Consider the following 17,061-nt stretch of genomic DNA (forward strand, 5'->3'; position numbering starts at 1 on the left):
GAGAGAGATACAGAAAGAGAGTTCCAGAAATGTGATTAAGGGTTTGTATGAAGATCAGTCTGTGAATGTGTAGGGTGAAACCCCCCCCACAAGCTAAGACATTAAGGATTTCTGAAGAAAGAGCAATGCTGAGGATTAACATGAATAATTCCTGGTGCTTACATGAATGAGGTCAGCACCAGGAATTCTCTCCATATGGATAGAATTTGAGAAACTTCATTGACTACATGGGCAATTCAGGGTAAAGTGGGCTATGTTAGCTTTAAGATGGAGGCTATTCTAATACTACCCTGAGAAAGCTTCATAATAAAATGCAAGTAACTTACCTGTTTGCTGGGGGAAAACAAAATCACTCGTTAAAGCAAGGTTTCTCAACCTTGTCACTGATGACGTTGAGGCTAGAGAACTCTTTGCTTTGGGGGACTATCCAATGCATATAGAATATTTACAAATATCCCTGATTTCTACCCACTAAATGTCAGTAGCAGTCTTCAGTCGTGATAACCAGAAATGTCTGTCTCCAGACATTGCTACATGTCCCATGGTGGGCAAAATCACCCCAGGTTGAGAATCAATGGTTTTTAAATTATTGCAACAAAATCTGGCACTCAACAACCAAAAAAATTATAGGCTATAAAGATGTAGGAAAATGTCCACAACCTGGAAGAAAAATTACTTAATAGAAAGAGAACCAGAAATGATGGAAATAGTACAAAAGGATATTGAAATAGCTGTAGTAAAAATGCTCAATATGCTCAAGGATGTAATGGAAAACTTAACATAATGAGGAGTGAAATAGAAGATAGAAAAAAAGAACCATGTGGAACTACTAGAGATAGGAAAACACAGTATCTGAAATGAGTCCCTTTATGGGAAATTTTAACAATAGACTAGTCAATGAAGAAAAGATTATTGAACTTGAAAATATGGCATTTAAATCTATCCAAAAACAAGCACAAAGAGCATATAGACTACAAAGCATTTTATCAACGTTATAATTTTAAATGGTCTAACATTTGTAGCCAGAGTCCCAGAAGGAGAGGAGAGAGTGTGGAAAGAAAAAATATTCAAAGAAGGAATGGTAAAAAATTTCTAAATTTGGTGGAAATTATAAATCCACAAATCCAAAAAGGGTAGCCACACACAGAGGGCTTACAAAGGTACACCATAATCAAGTCCTGAAAATAAGCAATAAAGTGAAAAATCTCAGGATAGAGGAATAAAGATACGTCACGTAGAGGAGAATTAAAATAAGAATCCACAGATTCAGAAAATTCAGAAACTATGTAATACACAAGTCAGTCTTCAGAAACTAAGTAAACCAGAAGACAATAGAACGGCATCTTTGAAGTGCTGAAGGAAGAAAACTGGTCAACCCAGAATCGTATTTTCTATGAAAATATCCTTCAGAGTAAAGGTGAGATAAAAGAGTTTTCAGCCCAAAAACAATAGCTGAGAGAACTCATTGCCAGCAGACCTATAGTCTAAAGAATGATCAAAACAAAGTTCTTCAGGAAAAAGAAAAATGACACTAAGATGGAAACTTGAATGTATATAGTGGAATGAAGACTTGCAGAAATGTAGATAAATATGTGGATAAATAAACACTATTTTCCATTTTAAAATTCCTTTAAAAGATAATTGACTAAAGTAAAATAATGTAGTATGGGAATCATAGTTTATACAGAAATAAAAATGTATGAAAATAGCTCCAAACACAGAAGACCTGAAATAGAATTGTTCCTGTTGTAGGACTGTTACATTATACGTGAAGTGGTATAATCTTATTTGAATGTAGATTTTGGTGACTTACAGATGCATATTATAAAGCTAGAGCAATCTTTAAGAAAACAATGAGGTATAGCTAATAAGTTAATAAAATTGAATGCTAAAAAATAGTAATAAAAAAGTAACACTATACACAAAAATCAACTCAAAATGGATTAAAGACTTGAACATAAGATCTGAAGGCATGAAACTCCTAGAAGAAAACATTGGTGGTAAACTCCTTGATATTGGTCTTGGAGGTGATTTTTGGTTTTGACACCAAAAGCAAAGGCAATAAAAGTAACAATAAATAAGTGGGACAACATCAAACTAAAAAGCTTCTCCACAGCCAAAAACCATCACCAAAATTAAAAGGTGACTTATGGAATGGTAGAAAAATATTTGCAAATCATATATGGTAAGAAGCACATTGAGGAAAGCACATGTTAGGACACAGTGAGAAGAAGGCAGCCATATGCAGGTCAGGAAGAGAGCTCTCACTAGAACCCAACCATCCTGGCACGCTGATTTTGGGCTTCTAGTCTCCAGAACTGAGAAAAGAAATGTTTAAGCCCCCCCACCCCGGGAGAAGAGAGAGAAAAAGGAACAAAGATCAACTGGGTAAATAGAAAACAAATAGCAAGGTAACGGATTTAAACATAACCACATCAGTCATTGTTAAATGGTCTAAAAACTTAAATTGAAAGGCCAATTGACTGGATAATATACTGTCTACCAGAAACTCACTTTAAGTACAGTCATGTGTCACTTAATGATGGAGATACGTTCTGAGAAATGTGGTGTTATGTGATTTCATTGTGTGTACATCATAGAATGCACTGACACAAGCCTATTATTAAAAATCTTTAACAACAACAACAAAAAAATCTTTACACTCAGAAAATTTTCTGCCAAGGTGGTTTCACTGCTGAATTCTATCAGGCATTTAGTCTTAACACAGATTCTTTCACATTTCTTACTAGGTTGGTGCAAAAGTAATTGTGGTTTAAAAAGTTAAACATGATTACAAAAACCACAATTACTTTTGCACCAACCTATAGATTTGTATGACTTTGTCAAAATTTGATGAAGTCATTAAGGAATTACAAATCATTATCTCATGAACATAAACAGAAATACTTAACAGTCTTACCACATCACATCCAGCAAAATATGTAACAAATTATGGTTACTGAGGTTTATCCTGTGCATTCAAAAGTTAATATAATCTACCATATTAACAGTGTAAAGAAGAAAAACCATATGGTCATCTCAGTAGATGCAGAAAGACAATTTTACATATTCTATACTTATAAAAACTCTCCATAATAGCAACAGAAGGGAACTTTTAAAATTGGGTAAAACCTCCAGCTAACATCATAATGGTAGATAAATAGTGATATATCTGTATAATGGAATACTGATCAGCAATAAAAAGGAATGAAATATGGAAGTGTGGAGCAGCATGGATGACTTACCCACATTCTGCTTAGCAGAAGCAGCAGACAAGAAAAGACTTATGTGCTATATAATTAAGTTTATTTGAACTTCTAAAAAGGACGTATCAATAGTGACAGATTGAAGATCAGCAGTTTCTTGAGGCTATAGGGTAGGAATGCTTGACAGGTGGTGTATGTGTCCTTTTGGGGGTGACAGATGTGTTCTATATCTTGATTGTTGCTACATGGTGCATACATTCCATTGGTCAAAAATTATTGGATTGTCCATTTAAAATGGGTTCATTTTGTAGTATGTAACCATAAAGTTTATTTAAAAATTTATAACCAAAAATATATGTGGTTTAGGCTAATATTGAAAGTGTTTAGAGTAGATCACTGTGCTTGGTAGCATTACATTTCTTAAGTTCATAAAAGTTGTTTCTGTTAACTTCTCACATATTTTCAAATGTGTGATTGGAGGCTTTAGTTGTTTGAATCATTATATTAAAATGTTTAAAACTGGTTTTGGGTTCATCTAGACTTCAATTTAAATGTTGGCCTTGTTACTTACTAGCATGGCCTTGGGAAAGCTCTTAACATCTCTGCCCAGTTGTTTTCTAAATGAGGAGTAATGTTAAGCTGCGTAGTTATGTAAATTAGATATAATGTCATCTGTGAGTACAGTGTTTAGCAACTGCCTGGTACAGATTAAGCCCTGAATAAACGGTAACTACCATTTTTATTATTACCTGCTGTTTGTTGTTCTTACTGTTAAACTTCAACAGACTCTTTTAGTTCAGTGAACTGACATCACGTGATTTTCTCCATCCCGCACCCCCATTCTGAAAAGTTCCTGGAATTTTCTTGAATGATTTACTCCAGAACTTCGTTTCTTAGATTATAAAGTCCTTTGAGAATCTGATAAGAACTGTGCTGCTTTTACCCAGAAAAATGAACTGAAAAAATTCCTACATAGTTTTCCATGGGGTGGTTCATGGGCTCATTAAATCCTCTAAATCAGAACTTCTGGTGCTGGGCAAGAATGTAGAAACAACCCATATAATGTTCAACTTTCTTTAATAGTTTTTCATTATGACAATTTAACATTTCATTGACTGCTTCAAATTTAGACTTAAGTTATGTCATCTGTGAGTTAAAATGACAGGACTGGAACGGTTGTTTGTTTTGAAAATAAAAATTAGCTGATATTACCAGTTTTCGTATTCGGAAACTCACCCTAACTTCGATCAGATTGAATCATACAACTTTTAAAAATGATTAACTTTCTTTAATGTTCCAGTCTTACATTTCATATCGTCTTTATCCAAGAGCTGTAAACTTGACATGCTCTTGTGAAGGATCTTGTATAATAGGATTCTCTGGATTTATTAATTAGCATTTTACTAATTAAAAATACGTAAATTGTTACTGTTTTGCATGACATCCAGAAAAAAAATCAGTGTAAAGTGCATCGTAACTCTTCTGCATAGATATTTTAGTACTCAGTTGTTTAATGTGTTTTTATTCTACCATTTCTTATTAGGAGGTATAGAATTTAAACACTGTGGAAGGGGAATGTCAAGATTTTCATTACTCTAGGTGTCAGTCTTCAAAAACAAATTATTCTTTCAGAAACTCTTTTGACTGGGCCTGCCTTATCTTTACCCTCTCTGGGAAATGGGAATGAAACTGCACCTGGATCAGTTACACAGCCAAAGAAAATTCGAGGAATTGGATTTGGAGATATTTTTAAAGAAGGCTCTGTGAAACTTAGAACAAGAACATCCAATAGTGAAACAGAAGAGAAAAAAACAGAAAAGGTAATTCTGATGATGGGTTTTACTTAGATTAACTCCACTCGCTTAAGCATTTTTTAAAATGTAAGTCCCTGCAACTTTAAATTTCCTTTTTAGAGATCACCACTAATTGGTTATGAATGAGAAGACTGAGAAACTCTTTTCAAGTTTACAGTGATTAATGTTTATGTTTGATTTCTATAAAATTAGAATTTTTTTGGTAAATTGAACAGAAATGCCTCTTAGTGGAAGCTTTAGAGTTTTAGTTGTAGTTACCGTAAAAATAGAAAAAGCAAGGCTTTCTTTTGCCTTTAAAAGCTAAAATTATGTTTTTTTATTTTAATTTGAAGTAAGCCTAAAATGGGCCATTTTAAAATGGATTCACAGTGAGATATTAAATTAGTCACTGCTTAACTTACCTCTGATTTGTTAGCAATGGTGAAATCTACTAATTCCCTCTAAATGTACAGAGAACTTTATTTTTCTTTAACATTTCACTGGCATTGTGAAATAAATCAGAGTGAGTGTACCATAAATTATAAGCTCTAGTAAGAGATTTAAAAAATAGACCTTAAGTTTTTATTTTGGGGAAAAATAGCTACAGTTTTTGGAACATGTATTTCAAAGCTATTATTCCTGGTGTTAACATTTTGTAGCTTCAGATCGAGTACTTCAGATAGGAGGAGGCTTTTCCCATAACTTTCAGGGCATTGTTTCCTTTGTAGTTCTCATTTATGTGTCTGTATTTAAAGTTAAGAGTTCAAGGTATTTCAGTATTTACTTGCCTAATTTAGTTATATTGCACTTTTAAGACTGTTTTTGTTGGTGAAATATTTCTGGAGTTTTCTCCAGAAATGTTTAGTTTCAAAATTTTTTAGTTTCAAAATTTAGTTTCAAAATTTTTCAGAAGTGTTTAGTTTCAAAAATTTTTTTTTTCTTTCCTAGTGTGCTACATATTTTCTCATGTAATTATGATTTGAGTTCAGGAAAGAGAACTTGTACTTTGTACCCTATCCTTCTAGTTTTGAGAGTCAGGCATTAAGATTATGGGGCCTAATTAATTCTTGGTTTGAAAGGTAAAGATTGGAATTGTGGTTTTTGCAGTGGTGCTGTAAGCCATATAACACAGCTAGGAATGTTGGAGAAGCACTGTCTGCATTAGGAGGCACATTGGATGATCTCAGGTCCCTTTCCAACTCTAAAGCTTACGATTATGTTGAATAACTTTATTTGATTAATGGCGACAGTAGTAATCTTTCATTTGCCATTTATGTTCACTATTTCAGAGTTATTAGTGTAGTCTCAGGGTCACCCTCTATGATGGCCTTGTGAGGCTTGCTTTGATCACTGATTTAGGAATTGATAAAGTGGGGAGCACATTTGCTGTTTATAGGTGACCCCAGATTGGACGATACTGTGGTTAGAATGGGAGAAATTAAAGTGAGTATGTTGAAAGATAGACAGAACACACAGTGAAAGTAAGTTAACCGTATGTTCAGATTTTTAACTAATGAAATCTAAGGTCAAATATAGTGTTATTTTGGGGGGGAGAACTCAAGGAAATATTAGTATAAGATGGGGAAGGACAACTGTAGTAAATTACAGTGGGAAATTTTCTACTGGACTATAATTATAATAAGGGTTATAACATTACATAAATGTTTTCATTCAGATAGCAGCAATGAAGTATCAAGACTGTTTTCTTCTCTATTTCATTGTAAGGAAGTTTAGTGATGTGTTTAGGAGCCCACTTTCTGGAGTCATACTTTCCAGGTTTAAATCTGGGCTCTAGTACTAAATTGTTATTGTGGGCAGGTCATTTAACTGTTTCCTAATCTATAAAAGGAGTAAATGATAGTACCTGCTTTATGCAGAGTGTTCTGTCGATAATGTTATAAAGTTATAATGTATGTAAAGTTCTGAGCTCAGGGATTGATGCATAGTAAATTCTCAAATGCTGTTATCATTTATGTTAGAGATTCTAAATTTAGAGTATTATGGGTATCAGTATTTATTCTTAAAATTGGGAATTTTAAGAGTTCTGAGCTATCATTTAAGTAGCTTTTGAGATCTTTATCTTTTTCATGGCGGAGCTTTCATTCACATGACTAACCTGGCTATAAGAACCATTAGGGAAAACTGTGAATGGAAATTTTGTTTAATAATACTCTATTTATTCTAACTTAAAATAGTTGACGCCATGCTTCTCTGTTCTAGCCCTTAATCATACAGTCACTAGGATCCAGAACTCAGAGTGTGGAGATAACAAAAACAGACACTGACGGTAAAATGAAAGGTGAGTTATTTGAATAAAATTTTCATAACCTGGAATGAAGCATGCTCAAATATATTGTTAGATTTGTTGAAGACATTTGTTAAGATTGTACTACTTGATCAGCATATTAAATCCTACTAGGTCATAAGCACCATGAGGTCAAGGATTTTAATATGCTTTATTCACTGATGTATCCCCTTGCCCCAGCTGTTAGAACTGTGCCTAGAGCATAGTAGTCACTTAGTAACTATTTGAATGAATGATTAATGAAATTGTTACCTAATTCAATTTATAGTATTGACTGAAAATATTAAATTCATTTTAATAGCCTCTAGTGTACATTTCTTTGCACAAAATAGCGACTTAGTATTTGTTGAAAGAATCAATTTATATATGCTACATTATTTACATTCTTTATTTTAGCTAAGGAATATTGTAGAACATTATTTGCCTATGAAGGTACTAATGAAGATGAACTTACTTTTAAAGAGGGAGAAATAATCCATTTGATAAGTAAGGTAAGATATTTCTGTTTTTCACTGAATCATTTAATCTATTCATAGAAATATTTCTCAGTCTCCTTACACTCCCCTTAGAATGTAAGCTGTAGAACAGCTGGGACTTTGTCTTGTTTGTTTCTGTGACCTGAGAATTTGGCACATAGTAAGTACTCAGAAAGTTCTTTTTTCTTTGAGGAAACTTTTATTGTCTTTCTTAGTTATAATTGATATATTGGGAATCATCATAGTGTTTTTTTCCCCCGAACTTGACTCCCCCTCCCCCAGGTTTCCATTCTCACTTCCTATTCCACCTCATTCCATTTTGTCCCACCTAATGCATATTGTATTGTTTATAATATAAAATGAAAAATAAGGAAACAACCTAAATGTCTATCAAAATCTAAATGGTTGCGAAGCTGCATACTGTGGCATATAGCGCAGCTATTTAAAAGAATAAGGTAGTTTTATAGCTTGGAATGAATTAAGGCAAAAATGAATGAAGGAAAAAGAAAACCCAGAAGTATTGGGGTGTGTGCAGAAGCCTATAATTACCTTTTGTAATACAGGAATATTTATAAATATTTTGTTTCTGCTATAACCCTAGAGAATAATTTTTTAAAACTTTCCCATTATTTTAAATTAACTGCCAGATGGTTCAGTGTATGTAATTTTTAATATTCACACAGTTTGCACTGATGACACCTAACTTCTCAGGAAGCGTGGTATTTGGAAGAAATTCTAGCAGATCCTGTTAATTTCTAAAGCAAATGAATAATGCAATTAATTTTCATTATATAAAGTATTGAGAAGAATGTTAAGTAAGATAGTTTGGAAATTCATATTCTCTTTACACCCTCCTCTCCCACTCCTTTCCCTTTTCCTTTCTCCTTTTCCTCTGCGAACTTTTTATCCTTATAAACCGAATTTTAAAATTATTTGAATTATTTAAAAAACTAAACCTAATTTTATAACTATTGCTAGAAGTAATATGCGAGGAATATTTTCTTTTAGGAGGACCTCATCTGTTTAAGGTCTTTTTTTTTTTTTCTTGTAAAAGTAATGGAATTCAGTAGTTACCTATTTTGTACATTTTTTCCTTATTTAAAGATAACTCCTATTATCGTACTCATTCTTCATTTTGTATTTTAGGATACTGGAGAAGCTGGCTGGTGGAAGGGTGAACTTAATGGTAAAGAAGGAGTATTTCCAGACAATTTTGCTGTTCAGATAAATGAACTAGATAAGGACTTTCCAGTAAGCTTTTATTTTTCAATGATAATACTTTAAAGAACTTTTGCCAGTATTTCTTTAAAAACAGGGTTTTTACATTGTTACTGAATAATTTTATGAAGGTGTTTTAGATTTATTCAGGTAAAAGTTACTTGAATTATAGTAAAACAAAACAATATTTCAATTCTGTGGTTTATTCCTGGTTTTCTTTGCCCACTGACTATATTGGTGAGTAACATTAGACTTCATTACTTTATTATAATTAAAAGGAAAAAGGCTGGACATACTATTTTTATTGAAAATATTTTAAGATAATGTTGATCTTACTATTATCCTGTCAATGTATTTTGGGGAGGGTAAAAAGCAGTCTTTGCCTCCTTATAGGATTTAATTTTACTCTTTCACTTTTCACAGTGAATAAAGTGAGGCTTGAGTCATTCATCAGAGATCTTTTGCTTTTGTACGACTTGATCCCTTCTTTCCCCCCATGGAGGGATGGATTTAATTGAGTTTTTAAAATATGTAGAGGGAAGGAGGGTTGGACAGAGAACAGACACCCACAGCAAGACAGTCTACCATATTTAGTTTAAGCCAATGCAGAAAGCTCTAACTTTTTCACTCTTTAGGTTAAGTAAATTACTAAAGGTTTAACTCTGTGGAGGCTTACCCTGTCTGAGGCCCTTCCTTTGCTAGATTTGACTCAGGATTGATTCAGCCTTCAGTGTGCTTTATATTTGTACTTAATGAACACATTCTTTTTTTGGTCTTTTATTGGATATTTATACAGTATTATTTGTTGATTATCAGTTATTTTTAATTTGCAAAAACCAAAATAATTTACTTAGAAATGTGTCTCAAGTTTTTGAAGGCATTAAATGAAGTCTTAAAAATAAGTGAATGCTTACAAGTCTAAGAGAATTTGAATGAATTGAGGACAACCAGACCGTTGCCTTTAATCTTCTCTTTGAGAGTTCTGAAGAGTGAAGAATGAAAGCTAGATATATTTATTACTTTTTTCTTTTTTTTAAACAAAGTCTCTTTCCTCTTTCGCTGCCACCTCTCCCTTCCTACCAAACTCAGCTGTTAAAAGAGGGTAAAATAGTGCCCAGGAATCTTAAACTAGGGGAGACAGGACAGAATGTTTTTGCTCATTAAAATTTTTCAGGTTTACCTAATAGTGATTATTTTTGAAATATTTGAATTTTTATCAAGGAGGTATTTGTTCTACTCAGTAAATTTTTTGTCAATGACCTTTTGTGGAGTTGTTAGGATATTGTTTTATAGTTTTTGGCAGGGATGGGATGAGGAGAGATGTTCATATAATTTTGATTATTAATTATCAGAATGTATTTTAACTACATTTAATATGTAAGTTTTCAACTATTTTCACTGTTATTATTTTATAGAAACCAAAGAAACCACCACCTCCTGCTAAGGGTCCAGGTATGTAAGAAATACATTATTCAGTTTGCTGTTTTTCGTATTTTTAAGTTCTAAAATCGTGAAGTTGGGTCTTATGTAAATCATTTTTATTGCCAAAAAATAAATATATGTGCTATATGCAGAGTTTTAGAAATACAAAAATTGAATGTTCACATACATTAATATGTCAGTATTTTTTTTAAAGTACAAACTATATAAAATAGAAATCTTGAAAATAATTTGGATACTTTAGTTATATGTAATTTTGACTTAAGAAAATTGATTAAGTTTAAATATGTTTAGAATACTTGATATATATACCTGGCAAGTTATTTATTGTATCTTTTCAGGTGAAATCCTCTTGCTAACGTCTGAAACAAAGAACTGATTATTTATATACTCTTCCTTTAGAGAGTATGCTGGGGATTAAAAAAATTAGAAGAGTTTATTTTTTTAAACAGTCGAATTAAATAAATTTAGAAGCATTTTCCAGAGTTAATGTTTTATAATCTGGCTCTTTGTCTATTTCTTTAAGTTCTAGGTTTACATTTCTGATTTTTACAAATATTGTAAAATTGTTTACTTGAAAAATATTCTCTTTTTTAAAATAATGTAAGTTCTCCGTTCCTCCATGGTTTTCAGCTTTGTGTTTTTAGACCTAATCCCTGAGCAAGGAAAGCACAAGTTAAAAGGAATGGGGCTTTTAAAATTAATTAAAATGAAACTTTTAATTCCATTAATCGCAGCATTTCAAGTATCAGTAGTCAATATTGGATAGCACAAAAATAGAACATTTCCATCATCACAGTTAGTTCTACTGGACAGTGGTGGTGTGGAGGATATGAATGTCTTCATTTGACAAAGAAGGAACTGAGATTACAGAGTTATTTGCTTACGGTAATAGTGACAGGTGTAGGGTCACTGCACAGGGCCTAGGGATTCTGGTACATTGTTTTTTCTGCTAAACCCTGTTTTCATCTGTTATTTTTAAATTAACCTTTTTAGTAGTATAATTGTCTTTGTGCTCTAAAATGTTTTTTTAAAAAAGTATTAACTGCCCCCGCCCCCCAGCCCCAAAGCCTGAGCTGATATCTGCAGAGAAGAAGTATTTTCCTTTAAAGCCTGAAGAAAAAGGTGAGGCTAATTTTTTTCACTTTCAGAAAAATAACTCTTTTGTTGTCATCGTAAAGAAAAACATCTCTTTATATCAAGTCATTTACACTGATTTTTAACAGGTGTTCAGTGTTTACTTTGCAATGCTTGAAGTTTTCTGGGTGGGAGTAGTTTGTCAAGATAGGGAATTAGGTTTTATTCAAACTGACCAATTTAGTCATTAAAATGTTAAACCGTTATTTCAGTAAGGATGTAGTATTTAATTATAGTTATTTCAAATAATGTACAAGAAAACTAAGCATAAACAGTTATACTTTTATTATTTGTATAGTGTCCCAATTGCAATAAAAATAAATTTCTTAGATATAAGAGCATGGTCCTACTTAAAACATGGAAGTGATTTAGCATATATTAGTTTATTTTCTTTTGTTATTTTTCACCCTTTCTGTTCAGGTTTGGTTTATTTTATTATTTTTGCAAATAAAAAGCTCACTTTTATTGAAATAAAGATAGCTTTATGAAAAACTGAATATATTTTCCTGTTTTGTATTACTTAATTTTCACTGCCTATATTTGTCACGTAAATTTGGAGAGTTATTCCAAGGTACCATATGTATTTTATTAAAAACATTATTTTGTTATTGTTAATTTGGAGAAAATACCTCCTTTGTTCAGAAAGATCTGTCTCTTGCCAAAAATTGTGTTCTCTTAACTGCTTTGTCTTACTTTAGTCCCTTGTCTGGCTTATATTTCACATTGTTGCCAAATTCATTTTTTTTAATAGACTATTTTTTAGAGCAGTTTTAGATTCATAGGGAAATTGAGCAGAAAGTATAGAGTTCTCATATACTCCCTACCCCAACAAGTGCACAGCCTTCCCCACTGTCAGTATCCTGCAGCAGAATGGTACATGGTTACAATCAATGCACCTCCATTGCCACACCATTATCACCCAAAATTCATAGTTTACATTAGGGTTCACTCCTGGTGGTGTACATTTTATGAGTTTGGACAAATGCGTAATTTGACAAATGTATAATTGTAATATCACACAGAATAGTCTCACCGCCCTAAAAATCCTGTGTACTCTGCCTTTTCATTTCTTCCTCCCCACCAATCCCTGGCAACCACTGATCTTTTTATTGTCTCCATAGTTTTGTCGTTTTCAAAATGTCATACAGTAGGAATCATACATTATATAGCTTTTTCACATTGGCTTCTTTTACTTTGTAATACGTATTTAAAGTTTCTTCATGTCTTTTCAGGGTTTAATAGCTCATTTCTTTCTAATGCTGATTAATATTCCATTGTCTGGATGTACCACAGTTAATCCATTCACTTACTAGAAGGGTATCTTGGTTGCTTCCAAGCTTTGGCAGTTACAAATAAAGCTGCTGTAAACATTTGCATGCAGGTTTTTGTATGGATATAAATTTTCAATTCACCAGGGTAAAAACTAAGGAGTGTGATTGCTGGATCATATGGTAAGAGTATGTTAGTTTTGTAAGAAACCGCTGTCTTCTGAAGTGTCTGTACCCTTGTGCATTCCTACCAACGATTGAGAGCTCCAGTTGCTCCACATTGTGGTTAGTATTTGGTGTTGTCAGGAACTGATCCCAAATTACATTTTTGTTAATCATCTTCTAAAGCTTTTCACCGACTAATGCAGCAACCACGCTCTTGTTCCTGAATATGTTTTGCACCTTCATAGGTTTATCTCTTTCTCATGATCTGTGCTCAGTCAGCATGGAAGATTTTGTATGCCTTTATTTTTTTACGTTTGAGAATTTTTATTTATGATGAAAAAAATTTATACTTCTCAGATTAGTCCTTTGTGATAATGCTATGGTTAGGTCTGAGTCTTGGATCAACTTATTTTATTACTTGGTTATAATATCTGTCCTACCTGAAAAACTCAAAGATACGTAGAACCAAATGTAAGAAGAGTGTTGCTGGCTTCATTATCTACATTATGATATTTCTTTTATAGTCCTCTTCATCAAGTAGCCAGGACTTTGTTAAAGTTCAGATACTGACTTCCCATATACCCTGAAATCAGTCTGTTGATTTTATAAACAAAAGGCAAGGTTATGCATTTTTATTATGTTTATCTGCTCAAAATCTTAGTCATGATGAAGTAGCTGGGGCTGAATTTTCCCTCCTCAGTTAAACAACTAGGAAATTGGACAAAATATATGAAACGGTTTCAGACACTGGACAACAGGTAGCGTAAGACTGTTATCACCGAAGAAGTTACTGCTGAAACCAATGAGGGAAGCCCTAAAATTACACCAGCTTGTTGTCTAGAAGCAGTTTACAGGCAGCAGAAACAAAGACGCCAGACATAGCCCAGTTTTTCTGCAGAGTTGAAGAGATTGGAGATAGGGATTTAGGAGGCCAAGGTAGCAACAGTTTGTGGGACAGAATGTCAGAATGGAGGTAACTGCATAGAGAGAGCACTCAGAGATCACTATAGAGCTTACCACGAGGCTTTGGTGAGTACTGGATTACATACACTTGAAAAGAGACCCTCCATCGCTGAAGAAATAGCTGCTGGAAAGCATTTGGTGAAGCAGTTTCTGGAACTCACAAATTTATGTTCCCACAAGCCACAGTGGAAAGACCTCATAAGGCATTGGATAGAATCTATCAAATCCTGTATATCGCACCTTAGACTAAAGGCTTTTCTGTATCTACCTTGGAAACAGATCAGAAAATTCCAGAACAAAATTTAATACAATTTAAAAGAATACAGGCATGCTGTGTTTTATTGTGCTTGGTTTTATTATGCTTCACAGATGTTGTGTTTTTTACACATTGAAGGCAAGACCCTTCACCAGCAAAAAGATTACAACTTGCTTTATTGTGGTGGTTTGGAAATGAACCTACAGTATTTCTGAGGTATGCCTGTGTAACAAAATCTAGCATCCAAGGGTGTTAAATATTCACAGTGTCTATTATCTGACCAAAAATTACCAGGCATGGAAAGAAACAGGAAAATAGTAACCCATAACTCAAAAAAATCAGTCAATTTAAACAGACCCAGAAATGACAAGAGATAATGGAAAGAGCAGCAAATGACAAGAGATAATGGAAAGAGCAGCAAGGACATTAAACAGCTATTATAAACATATCCCATATATTCAAGAAAGTAGAAGAAATTTGAATGTGATGGTGAGAGAAATGGTGGGGGGGAGTGTGTGTGTGTGTGTGTGTGTGTGTGTATACACACACACCCACACAAATTGAACTTTTGCAGATGAGGAATACAATATCTGAAATGAAAAAATACTGGATGGAATTACCAGCAAATTGGAGATTGCAGAAGAAAATATTAGTGAACTGGAAAATAAAGCAATAGAGACTACCTAAAATGTATAGAAAAATTACTAGAAAAAAATGAACAGAGAGAATCAGTGACCTAAGAGATAATCTCAGTTGGTTTTACTTATGTGTAATTGGAATCCTTGAAGCAATGGACAGAGAGTGGGGACAGGAAAAAAATATTTGGAGAAATAATGGTTGAAAAATTTTCAAATTTGGTGAAAACTGTAAGTCCACAGATCCAAGTAGCTCAGTGAACTCTAAGCAGAAGAAACAAAGGAAACCACCTTAAGGCACATCATAATAAATTTGTTAAAAAGCAGTGATAAAGAGAAAAGCATAGAGTCTAAAGAAAATAATTATCAACTTGAGTTGTCTACCTAGAAGAAATAAATACCTTTCAGAAATGGAGGCAAGAAACTTTCAGACAAAATGTGAGAGAACTCATTGCCAGCAGACCTATATGTATTGATACTAGGTAGGAAATATTAAAAGTTCTTTTTGGCAGAAGGAAAATGATGCTATTCTGTAGGTATTCAGATGTACACAAAGTAATGAGGAATGCCAGAAATGGTAAATATGTGAGTAAATGTAAAAGACATTTTTAAATTTTTAAATGTTAACACTTAAATGAAAAGATTTTAAAACTTATTTTAAAGTGTTGGTTTCAAAGTTTAAATGTGCAAATATAAGAATTTTTTTTATAACTGAAGACAAGTATATAACAAGGGAAACAATTCTTAATATTTTCAAAATGTTCTTGTTAACCTGACATGGCTTTAATAGATCTGGTGCAAGGAATAGGGAAAATGTCAGTGCTTTGCTTAGTAACCTTTGGACACATGCATGGTAGAGATCCAGTTTCAATCTGAATATTAAATACTGGTACAGATTAAATTATTTCTTTTTAAATAAAAGTAAACATAAATCAAAGTTCCACCCTTGCTCTACAGTAAACAGAGGGAGCTTTTTCAAACAAGCCAGGGCCAAGCTAAGGAGCCTAAGCCGTCTGACAGGAAATACAGTACATTGCACCAGTATGTGTGTTCAGGACTTTAATTCTCCTATTATTGATTGATTGATTTAATTTATTGGAATGACAATGGTTAGTAAAATTACATAGGTTTCAAGTGTACATTTCTATAAGACATCACCACATATTTGACCCCCCTTTCCCACCTCTACCATGCCCTTTCCCCCCTTACCTAACTCGGGTAACCACTAAACAGGTCTGTGTTTGAGTTTGTGTTTGTTTGTCTTGTTTCTCTGTTGCTTTCAGTTTTATATCCCATATATCTCTCTTATTTGCACAGAAGGTATCCTTTGAAAAGCTGTGCTGTATTGGGGAGGGAACAAAAGGAGCTACAGGAAAACATGAAACTTACCATCCTACCCTTGACTTTTTTATTAGGTTGGTACAAAAGTAATTGGGATTTAAAAGGTTAACAATTGCAGAAACCGCAGTTACCTTTGCACCAACCTAATAGTGACTCCCTGTCATTTCATGGGATGGTTTTTCAAATGGAGTTTAAATCGTCCCTGTGTACTCCCTGCCCTAAGCCACCATGTAGATGTTCTCAAAACTACTTAGTGCGGTGCTGCTCCCTGTTTTCTCAGAGGTACCGTGAATGCCCGCCATGCTGTGCCTCAGGAGAAGAATAGTATCAACACTTTGGATGGAGTACAAGTTTTTCTCCTGCTTTTCGGGGAGGCTTTCTTGGACATACCTTTCAGTTGTCCACTTCATTCTTGGTCTGAAATATGTATGACAGGAAGAGATGGACTGATATTTATTTTGGAGTGCCAGGTAGGGTGGCATATAAATGTGCAGGGTAGGGTGTAACAAAAGCTCTATTAGGCTTAGTAACATGTGCTTCCCCACGGCCCCATTCACATCCACAGGAAGAACATACAGGCTGCTGCAGCCTAGCCTGGTCCCGTATTTCTATTAGAGACGGTGAATCTGTGCTCACATTTGCTTGAGGAGCATTACTTTCAGTTTGTGTTGGAGAACATAACCAGATAATAAACCGCTCCAAGCAGATACTAAGCACCAGTACGTTAATAATGGCATGGCAATCTGGTTTCCTAATTAGCAATGGGAAGGAAGAGTTGTGCTGGTGGATATTCTTTCTTGAGAGTTGGTTTTTTTTTTTTGTTTTTTTTTTTAATCTTTGCATCTGGCACAGATTTTA

At 33.6% G+C, this 17,061-nt stretch overlaps 1 protein-coding gene across 2 annotated transcripts in view; it reads left to right on the top strand.

Annotated features, from left to right (window-relative positions):
* CD2AP (CD2 associated protein) overlaps nucleotides 1-17,061 on the top strand; it is a 109,771-nt gene that overhangs the window by 63,287 nt on the left and 29,423 nt on the right. For both annotated transcript variants that reach the window (XM_033100608.1, XM_033100615.1), the window contains 6 exons: nucleotides 4,839-5,026; nucleotides 7,220-7,298; nucleotides 7,701-7,795; nucleotides 8,927-9,031; nucleotides 10,414-10,450; nucleotides 11,501-11,563. In XM_033100608.1, coding sequence (XP_032956499.1) covers nucleotides 4,839-5,026; nucleotides 7,220-7,298; nucleotides 7,701-7,795; nucleotides 8,927-9,031; nucleotides 10,414-10,450; nucleotides 11,501-11,563 — 567 coding nt within the window. The remainder of the gene's footprint in view (nucleotides 1-4,838; nucleotides 5,027-7,219; nucleotides 7,299-7,700; nucleotides 7,796-8,926; nucleotides 9,032-10,413; nucleotides 10,451-11,500; nucleotides 11,564-17,061) is intronic.

This window comes from Rhinolophus ferrumequinum, chromosome 3 (assembly GCF_004115265.2).
Source record: "Rhinolophus ferrumequinum isolate MPI-CBG mRhiFer1 chromosome 3, mRhiFer1_v1.p, whole genome shotgun sequence".
Classification (NCBI taxonomy): domain Eukaryota; kingdom Metazoa; phylum Chordata; class Mammalia; order Chiroptera; family Rhinolophidae; genus Rhinolophus; species Rhinolophus ferrumequinum.